Here is a 10,412-nt window from a genome sequence, read left to right on the forward strand (position 1 = left end):
AATATGACTCTCCATTTAATTTTGTTTCAATACGATACAAGATCATTTTTTCAACTGTGAACAAATATTGATACGGCACGTCAGTGTGAGAAATTGGGTTGCTGGTTGAGGGAAGAGTTAACCCTGCTCAAGCAACAACACAATCCTTGTCAGGGTGTACCACTAAAGGCACCAAATTAACCTGTTCCTTACCCTCTGGTAGACTACCACAAAAGATGTCATGCTAAACGTAGCAGGAATGTGTGAAGTATTTATGCATCACACAAACAGCAATAAAGTGAGAACACAACAAAGGAAAATTTACCATCAATTTTGAAAAAGAGAGTACATTTTAATAAATTATTTCACACCAAAATGACAATGATCCAATCAGTAGAACCTGAGCCATGAATTCTTTAAATTGAAGGTAAAAACTGGTGCCAAAAAGATTAGAGCATTAACCGCAGACATCTAGTAGCAGAAGTCTGGGTCAAAGTAAAAAAACATGGCCAAACGCAGTGGATTGTGCCTGGTTGGCACTCACCTTTGGACTTAGAAGAAATTTAGTGGTAAAATATCTGAGAATGTAAAGTGCAGTGGTACAAGGCTGCAGGCCATGTCTTTGGAGGAGGTGTCAGAGCCACTGGATGAGAGTTGTACAATCAGAAGTAGGGGCTGATTGTACCCACTGACATCTGCCCCTGTGGTCTGCCTGCCGCATAACGATGTGACGGGCGGAGGCATTGGGTGGAAGGAGCATCCAAGGGGCTACAGACGGACTGCTTCGGAGGGTCAGTAATCCCAAAAATAAGGTTGGTTCCTGCTCAGGCACGGCTGTAGCGATTACAATGTCCATTTCCGCCTGCCCTTTCATGGCGGGTGAAGGCAGGGGGGAAGTGACTTTGGGGGTCCCTAGCAGAACCCCCTTCTCCCCAGGCCCCCTGCTGTGGGGACTGGGGGGCACACCATCCTTGAACCATGTTTCAGGCATGGCATGGTGCCTGCCACACAGTGCAGGAGCATTTTTAAAGTGTCTATTTTCCATCGGGGCATGTGCTGCAGATTGCAGCACATGCCGCAATAGAAAATATACACATTGCGACTGCTCTGAAGGTGATTGGATTGTAACCAAGACAGCTTGACCGCCAACTTCTAGTCAGGTGTTCCGCTATGGTGCCATTCCGTAAGAGTCCGACTGCATGTAATGATGCCCTTAGTCTTCTATTTGGAAGTTGGAAATCTCCAGCAGGTTGAAACTGCAAGCTGTAGCCTACAAATACCCCATGAGGCTGGATACCACTTATGATAAGGACTGCTGAGCAGTATATACTGCTGTGGAGAAGAACATAGTGGGAGCTCCCGTGAAGTCAGGCCAACTGGCAAATCACCTTTGGCCGATCAGTGAATACCACTTCCAAGATTCCAGGACTGGAGAGGCACAACTTGGAGGGCCAGGACTCACTCAAGCTAGTTTCAGGTGTGAATTGGAAACTTTTCTGTCCCTGGGGTCTGATCAGGAAGCCAGCCAACTAGCCCATGGAGACACTTTAGATGTCCTGGGTTCAAGTAGAAGAGCAGGGCTGGCATCTGGGGGCTCAGATTAAGCTTCAGGCAGTAGCCCAGCATTTCTTGGTGCAGCAAATCAGTCTTCTGTATTACACAGCAGGCCACAGCAAAGAATCCTTCCACCGGTCCAGAAAGTAAACTGAAGAGTGGGTCTGAGGGTCCCATTTTTATCCCGGGTGCCCAATTTAAAGTGGAAGAACATTTGGGAGGCTTCTTCCCATAGAAGTGTCTGGAATGTTCTACCTTCTTTGCCCTGGTTCCTATCTGTCTGTAGTTTTTTGTGTGGAAACAGTTCCCAGTCTTTTGAAGTACAAGTGGGGTTATGCACAGCCCTGGCCCCCCACCCCGCTGGAGATGGCCCATCCAGACACACCTAGTCCCTCTATTATGTGGCTGCCTTGGAGGGATACACAAAGGCAAGCTGCCCCCTGCACCCAGTCTTGAGATCCAGGCTCCAGGCACCAAATAGTTAGGACAAGAAAGGGCCAACTTTCTAAAAGTGGCATTTTCGGAATTGGGATGTAAAATCTGACTTTACCATTAATTACAGTTCCTCGGACATCTACCATGACTTTCCTACCTGCTCCCAATCAAATGTTATCACTTATTAAATGCAATAAGGTAGCTCAATGTTCCCCTGTGGGAGAGGTGGGAACTGAAAAACGAATTTTCAAGTTATTCACTGCCAGGACATGTAAAACTTAAACGTAAATATCCAACATTTTAATTACAATCCATCTGCCCTATGGGCTGTCTAGGGCTTACCTTAGCAATGTATTATATGCAATAGAAGGAGAGTTTAAGACTTGGAAAGTGGATTATTTTGCCAAGTTGAATTGCCAGTTTGAAACTACATAGAGGCCACAATGGCAAACCTGGGACATGTTTTACGTTGCTACTTAAGTGGATGGCACACTAAGTGCTGCAGGTCTACTAGCAACATATAATTAACAGGGCTTGGGTATATGGTATATCACTTTATTTGGGGCATATAAGTAAATTAAATATGGCAGGTGTAAGCCAATTGTATCTGGTTTTAGGGAGTGAGAACAAGCACTGTAGTAGTGGTTTTCAGTGGTAAATTCAAAAAGTCCTAAGGCCACCACAAATGTATTCAGAAAAAAATAGGAGGGTAAAGGTAAAATGTTTGGGTTAAGACCTCCGTAAGGCTGCTAGGTCTAACAGTCTCCTACTTGAAGAGTAAGCTGGATATCTTCCATTAATGTATTACTGCAACTGAGAAAATATGTGGGATGAGATGGCACCCATACCATGATTAACAATGTATTCCTTCTTTTCTCTACATGCATGATTTACAAAGTTGTCTGTGGCAAGCTCTAACATGTACCTATCATGAAGCAAAAACTGTTTTACAGACTCAATACCTCCTTTAGTATTGGTTTGATTCACAAATGCAAATTCAGGCAACTGCAATTGGTTGTCCATCGTGACAATGACATATCTGGGATCTATACCCAATATAAAAACTATCCCAAAATGGCCAATGGAATCTATTGGCAGTGCATACTGACTTAACAGGATGTGCAACATGTATTGTCTAGAATATATGTTGGAATCCTTGCATTTCTAAATAGACAAAGAGACATTGACTATTAGAAGATTGCCAACTTTAAAAGAAAAGGCTTACATCTGTGTGCCAGATCAAGTAAAATGAAAAAAGTCAATAGAGCAGGGCGTGCTATTCAATGGAATCTGGTGGTAGCGGGCTGATAATTAGAAAGTGGAAACATTGCCATTTCACCCACTAATGTGATAATTTCAGCCATGCTGAATAAAGGGTAATGGTTTACCCAAATACATACATTGAGATCCCATTGAGTATATATGGAAACAGAACACATGACAATTCAAAAGCATATGTGCCCTCTGTGGTTTGCTTGTTTTAGACTTGCTTCAACAATACCTTAAAATTCTCCCTTGACATTTTGTTCTTTGCTGCAGAGCTAAAGCAGCTCCTTGCTCGTTGATGATGAAGATTTATTCCAAGACCAAGAGTGAGGAAAAGCCAATTAACACATCATTTATTTTTAAAATGAAGATCCACAAAGGATAATTTCACTGACATCAATATGCATTATATATGATGACGAAAGTAACAATTGATGAAAATCCAATAACTTTTCCCAATACAGTAGTACAACTTACTGCGTTGTTTACTGCCTCATTATCTTGCGTGTTTTCTAAAAATTTAAAAAGAAATCATACCGACATAGCTATTTAATGTTAAAAATAATGTCCTGAGCACTCAAAGGTCATCCAATCCAGGGAGTCGCATGGGTTCAATCTGTTTTATTCTAATCCATGCAGTCAATACAACGTCGATATATAACATATAACATGAACAGCCAGCTAACATGTTTTGCCACAAGGCAAGTTAGCCTTTGACATCTGACCCACATTCTCAAACAATTGTCCATGATTAGATGTGGTGGGCTTTGGAATCTGAGAACCTCATGACCAGTTATCATCGTTTGATTGACAATTGATACACACTGTGTTACTAGGCAATTCACCTAATCCCCTTGTGCCTAAAGATGTAAATAAGTGAAATATATCTGTAAATGTGAAATGTACTTTTAGTTTTGAATGTCTTGTATAAATATAGTTATAGCCAGAGGATGCATCTGGAGCACTTCTAAATATGCGAATAAAGACAACATGAAAACAATAATAAATATTTTAAAATGATCTTCAGTGTCTGGGCAATGAGTCATAGTTATAACAAATCATAGAGTCCATTTTATTAAGTCACCCACATTTGTTGTTGGTTTCCAAGGAACCTTTTCTTATACAACTGAGCCTATCTGCTATTTTCCCCAGGGCCCCCTTTACTTCCTTATTTCTTAAGGCATATATCAAGGGATTTAACATAGGAATCACCACTGTATAGAATACTGTGGCTACTCTGCCCTGATCAAGGGATGAATTGGAATTTGGCTTGAGATACATAAAGAATACAGTTCCATAAAATAGCGTAACACAGGTGAAGTGTGAGACACATGTAGAGAATGTACGTTGTCGCCCCGTTGCTGATTTTGTTCTCCAGACAGCAGAGATGATGAAAACATATGACATCACAATCACCACAAACGATCCAATGGATGTGAGGCCACCAAACAGGATCACAACTATCTCATTCAAGGAGGTGTTGGAGCAAGAAAGCTTTTGCAGAGCCACAATATCACACACAAAGTGATTGATCTTATTAGAGCTACAGAAGAACAATCGAAAGATGCAGCCCGTCTGAATCATGGATTGTACAGCACCCCCAGTAAACGCAGAGATAACCAACTGACAACACAGTTGTCTATTCATTATCACCTGGTACAGCAATGGATGGCAGATCGCGACGTAACGGTCGTAGGCCATGACCGCCAGCAGGAGGGAGTCAGTTGTTGCAAGGCTCACAAAGAAATAGACCTGGGCAATGCATCCATTGAAGGAAATTGATTTCTTCCGATCTAAAAAGTTTTGCAACATTTTTGGGGTAATGGTGGAGGAATACGAAAGATCGACAAATGACAGGTTACTGAGCAGGAAGTACATGGGTGTGTGGAGGCGGGGAGAAATGATGATCAATGCCATCATGCTGATGTTCCCTAGCACAGTAACAATGAACATCAGGAGGAAGAGCACAAAAAAGAAGATCTGCAGGTCTGGATCTTGAGTAAGTCCTAGAAGGATGAACTCATCTTGTGAAGTGTGGTTTCTACTTTCCATGTTATGATAACCTAACAAGAGAAAGAATGAAAACATCAACCTGCAGCCTGCAGCACAACTATGTCGTATACAAAGGCTCTTCAGAAACATTTTAGAAGTACGCACAAAGGACATGTGAAACAATCATAATACGGAACGCACTTACAATGCATTGCTCTCACTCGTGAGCATTTGGTTATTCATTGCCATGATATAGTAGTGTTGTTATCTAGTGTTATGCTATGTCATAAAGGAATTCCAGTCTGCTATAACAGCGTTCTCTCTTTGCCTGTCTGGCAGCCCTGGCTCTTATGGAAAGCTGATGACAAAGATTTGTGAGAAAAGGGGTTGAGATAACACATATGGTGGTGGGTTGGGTAGCTAGAGGCCAGCTACTTATTTTTTTACGTTTGGGACAGAGAGGTGAAGTTATGTTATGTATGGCAGTAAAATGCAGCAGCAGAAAATGTTGGGGGTCATTCATAAAATGAAAATATACATCTAAACAGCTGCAAAGATAGGTATATTTAGGATTGATGGAGCGTTGACGTTGTCTGATTTGTACCTTTATCAATTATCACCAGCAAAGATCATTTTGACAAATATTACTTGATAAAGACATTTTAACCTGCTAAATAGAAAATGTAAGAATGCACATTGTTAGAAGGGCGCCCTCCGGGAGCCCGATGGTGTCGGACTGACCACCCCGAGGGCCACCGCTCCGTAGGCTGAGAAGCCTCCGGGGCGAGGTCCTTCTCCTATGATCGTATCAGCCGAGCAACCCCACCACCACAAAGGGACACAGCCAGGGTATTTATTCTTATAAGATTTTATCGGTTATCAAGGCAGGTTTCTGTGGCAATATTTACAGGTGGATCGAGGGATCCAAGAGAGTCTCAAAGTCTGGTTTGGGATGGGGTAGCGGGACAGTCTCAGTCTTAGCCTGGTACTGGACACCCTGCGCCTAGCTCATAATCCTCGAGCAGGGGGGTTCTGGGAGCCGGGACGTCGTCCGCACGGTTCGGGGGATTGCTGCGGTGAGGTCGAGCCGCGACGAGGTCAGCAGGGCTCCGATGGTTTACTTCTGCGAGGTCGAGCCGCGACGAGGTCAGCAGGGCTCCGATGGTCTACTTCTGCGAGGTCGAGCCGCGACGAGGTCAGCAGGGCTCCGATGGTCTACTTCTGCGAGGTTGAGCCGCGACGAGGTCAGCAGGGCTCCGATGTTCCGTGAGGGTCTTCTTCTCAGCAAAGGGGGGAGCCGCGACGCAGTCAGCAGGGCTCAGAGGAGGTCCAAGTTCCCAGTAATGAGTCTTTCTCCGTAGGGTCAGCCGCGATCCGATCAGCAGGGCTCTTGACTCCAGGATACAACTGCCGTCCTGGTTTGAGGCTGCCCCAGATATAGGTCTGGGCCCCTTTGATGTCCGGACCCTTGCGCCTGGGGGGCGGAGGGGCCGGGATGGGAGAGGCCAGACACCCAGCGGGAGAGGCGCCAGCGCCCAGGATGGCCGGAGGCCGATCGAAACCAGGCGTTGGGGACCGGTTGGGGGTCCCATCGAAACTCCCCTCCTCCGGGATCAGTGGAGTGGCCACTTGGTGCCCCCTGGCCGGATCTTGGTGCATCGATGTCGGGGCTTCGCTGGGGCCGAGGCCGGGGCGAGCCATGTCGCGTAGGCTGGTGCAGGTAGCAAGGTAATCTGGAGGGACCCCGAAGGGTGGGGGCTGCCCTCGTCGGGTCGGGTAGGAGGGTTCGGGACCACGCCACGAGGCCGGGTCCAACAGGCGTCCCCCCCAGCTGAAGGCAGGGAGAGTCACCCAGCGTCTTGGGGATTCTCCTCGCCGAGGCGGAAGAAGCGGGACAGGCCGTCGGCGTTGGCGTGGTTGTTGCCGGGCCGATGAACAACAGTGAAATCCTTCCCCTGCAGAGAGATGGACCATCGCAACAACTTCGGGTTCTCGCCTCTCATATGCATCAACCACCGCAAGGGTCGGTGGTTGGTTTGGACCCAAAAGTGGGTGCCAAAGAGGTAGGGCCAGAGCTTCTTGAGGGCCCACACCCCGGCGAAGGCCTCTCGTTCGATGGTGCTCCATCTCTGCTCCCGGGGCAGCAGGCGCCGGCTGATGAAGACTACCGCTGGTCAACCCACTCAGAATTCACTTGGGACAAGACAGCCCCGATTCCGTACTCCAAGGCATCCGTCTGCACCACAAACTCCTTGCTGTAGTCGGGGGCTTGTAGCACGGGAGCGGTACACATCGCTGTCTTGAGGGTCTCGAAGGCCGCCTGGCAGCGGGGCGTCCAGTGCACCTTCTTGGGCTGTTTCCTTGATGTGAGCTCCGTGAGGGGGCCCACAATGCTTCCATAGTTCTGAATAAACCGCCTGTAATAGCCCGTGAGTCCCAGGAAGGCCCTCACAGCGGTTTGGGTGGTTGGGGGCTCCCAGGCTACGATGGCGTCGATCTTTGGCTGGAGGGGAGCCACATGGCCGCTCCCCACTTGATGTCCCAGATAGGTTACTGATCCTTGGCCTATCTGACACTTGCTGGCTTTTACGGTAAGTCCGGCCCTCTGGAGAGCGGTCAGGACCTCCCCGAGGTGCCTCAGGTGCTCGGCCCAGTGGCTGCTGAACACCGCAATATCGTCCAGGTAGGCGGCGCTGAATGCTTCTAGGCCGGCCAGTACCTTATTTACCAGCCCCTGGAAGGTTGCCGGGGCATTTTTCATGCCGAAGGGCATCACTCGGAAGTGGTAATGGCCATCGGGGGTGGAGAAAGCGGAACGCTCTTGGGTGCCGGGGGTGAGCCCGATCTGCCAGTATCCGGCGGTGAGCTCGAAGTTGCTAAGGTAGCGGGCTGCTCCTAGGCGGTCGATCAGTTCATCTGCACGAGGAATGGGATGAGCATCGGTTTTGGTGACGGCATTCAACCCCCGATAGTCCATGCAAAACCGGAGCTCCGGGGTGGTGCTGGGGGCGGCAGCTTTTGGCACCAGGACCACAGGGCTGGCCCAGGGACTGTCGGAGGTTTCGATGACCCCCAGGGCCAACATCTTGGCGACCTCGGCGTGGATGCAGGCCCGCACTCGCTCGGGGACCCGGTAGGCTCGGTGTCGCACTGGGGGGCTGTCCCCGGTGTCGACGTCGTGGACGCACCATCGTGTGACTCCGGGAGTGAGGGAGAAGAGAGCAGCGAAGCGATGCAGCAGTCCTTGACACTCTCGGCGCTGATCGGGAGTCAGGGTGGCGGAGAGGATGACTCCCTCCATGGAGCCGTCCTTTTCGGAGGTTTTCAGGAGGTCGGGTAAGGGCTCGGAGTCGTCCTCGGCCCCATCGTTCGTAGCCATCAACAGGGTAAGTTCTGTTCGGGCAAAGTGGGGTTTGAGCCTGTTGGCATGGAGGACCCGGAGGGGGTTCCTGGGGGATTCCAGGTCGACCAGGTAGGTGACGGGGCTCTTCTTCTCGACCACCTTGAAGGGCCCGGTCCACTTGTCTTGGAGGGCACAGGGGTCGACGGACGACATGACCCAGACCCGCTGGCCGGGCTCGAACTCAATGGAGGAGGCGTTCTGGTCATACCAGCGTTTCATCTCCTCCTGGCTGGCCTCGAGTTTGCCTTCGGCCAGCTCCCTGAATTTCCGGGTCTGGTTTCGCAGGGTCAGGAGGTACCGATAGACGTCGGGGGGAGCATCTTGGATGGTGGTCTCCCAGCCTTCCTTGACCAGGCTGAGAGGGCCTCGGACAGGGTGTCCGTACAGGAGTTCAAAGGGGCTGAACCCCAGAGACTTTTGCGGGACCTCCCGATAGGCAAACAGGAGGCAGGGCAGCAGGACGTCCCACTTGCGTCTCAGGGGCTCCTCCAGGCCTTTGATCATCCCTTTCAGTGTCCGGTTAAATCGTTCGACTAGACGGTTCCCCTGGGGTGGTGAATTTGTAGGTGACCCCGCACTGTTGCCACAGGGACCGCATATACTTCGAGATAAAGTTGGTGCCTCGGTCGCTCACCACCTCCCGGGGGAAGCCTACTCGGGAGAAGATTCCCATCAAGGCCCGGCCCACCACAGGGGCCGTCACTGTTCGGAGCGGAATGGCCTCGGGGTATCGGGTGGCATGGTCGACCAGGACGAGGATGAAGCGGTGCCCCTGGGAGGTTCGGTGTCCAGGGGCCCCACGATGTCGATCCCTACTCGCTCGAACGGGGTGTTGACTATTGGAAAGGGCTGGAGAGGGGCTTTGACCCTTCCCCCGCTCTTCCCGCTGGCTTGGCAGGTCGGGCAGGTCCGGCAATGATTGTCCACGTCTTTCCGCATGCGGGGCCAGTAGAAGTGGGTCACCAGGCGGCTGTATGTTTTGTCCTGTCCCAGGTGCCCGGCGAGGGGCACATCATGCGCCAGATTGAGGAGGAAGTCTCAGAATCGGAGGGGGACCACCAGCACGCGGCTGGCCCCCAATTCTGCGGTCTTCTGCTTGCTGTCGGGTCCCTTTGAGGGAGGGGCAGGTCTTTTGTTCTTGGCAGAACTGCTCCCTTGTGGGGCCACCTTCTTGGCGCCATTGGGCGAGTTCGGGGAGGTCGCCGAGCGCGGCGGCCTCATCCGGGGCGAGTTCTGGCGGCCCGGCCTCGGTGTCGGCTTCTTCTTCGACGGAGGGGGCTGGTGGTTCGGGCCATTCCGGCTCTTCGGGGGGGGGCTCGACGCTCGGTTGGATGGCCCGGGCGGTCGTGGACCGGGTGGTTGCGCAGACCCATTCGGGCAGTCCCAGCATCCCCAGATGCTCTCGGCGCTCATTGTGGGCCCAGGGGGAACTTTCCAGGGCGTTCCCGAGGAGGCAGTCCACGGGGGCGTCGTCGCGGACGGTGACCTTCAGCATGCCCGATACTCCCCCCCACTCGAAGGGGATCCGGGCCATCTGGCACAAGCTCTCAGTGTTGTCTGCCGACCGGACGGGGCACAGTACATTAGGCAAGATCTGTTCGGGGGTCACCAAGTGGCAGCGGACGGCTGTCACGGTGGCTCCGGTGTCTCGGAGGGCTTCGGCCCGGCGTCCATTAATGGTGACCCACTGTTGGTACTTCTGGGTGTTGCTCGGGATGGGAGCCCGGGGTACCATCTCCTGGCTACCCAGGCAGACTAATGTCATGGCGGCAGGTTCCCACTC

The 10,412-nt window shown here is 50.7% G+C and overlaps 1 protein-coding gene across 1 annotated transcript; it reads right to left on the reverse strand.

The window, feature by feature from the left end:
* Nucleotides 1-4,314: 4,314 nt before the first annotated feature.
* Nucleotides 4,315-5,286, reverse strand: LOC146853850 (olfactory receptor 5AP2-like). The gene has a single exon (XM_085650942.1). It carries the CDS (start codon nucleotides 5,284-5,286, stop codon nucleotides 4,315-4,317), a length of 972 nt encoding a protein of 323 aa, XP_085507068.1.
* Nucleotides 5,287-10,412: the final 5,126 nt, after the last annotated feature.

This window comes from Triturus cristatus, chromosome 4_1 (genome assembly GCF_964204655.1).
Source record: "Triturus cristatus chromosome 4_1, aTriCri1.1, whole genome shotgun sequence".
NCBI classification, from domain to species: Eukaryota; Metazoa; Chordata; class Amphibia; order Caudata; family Salamandridae; genus Triturus; species Triturus cristatus.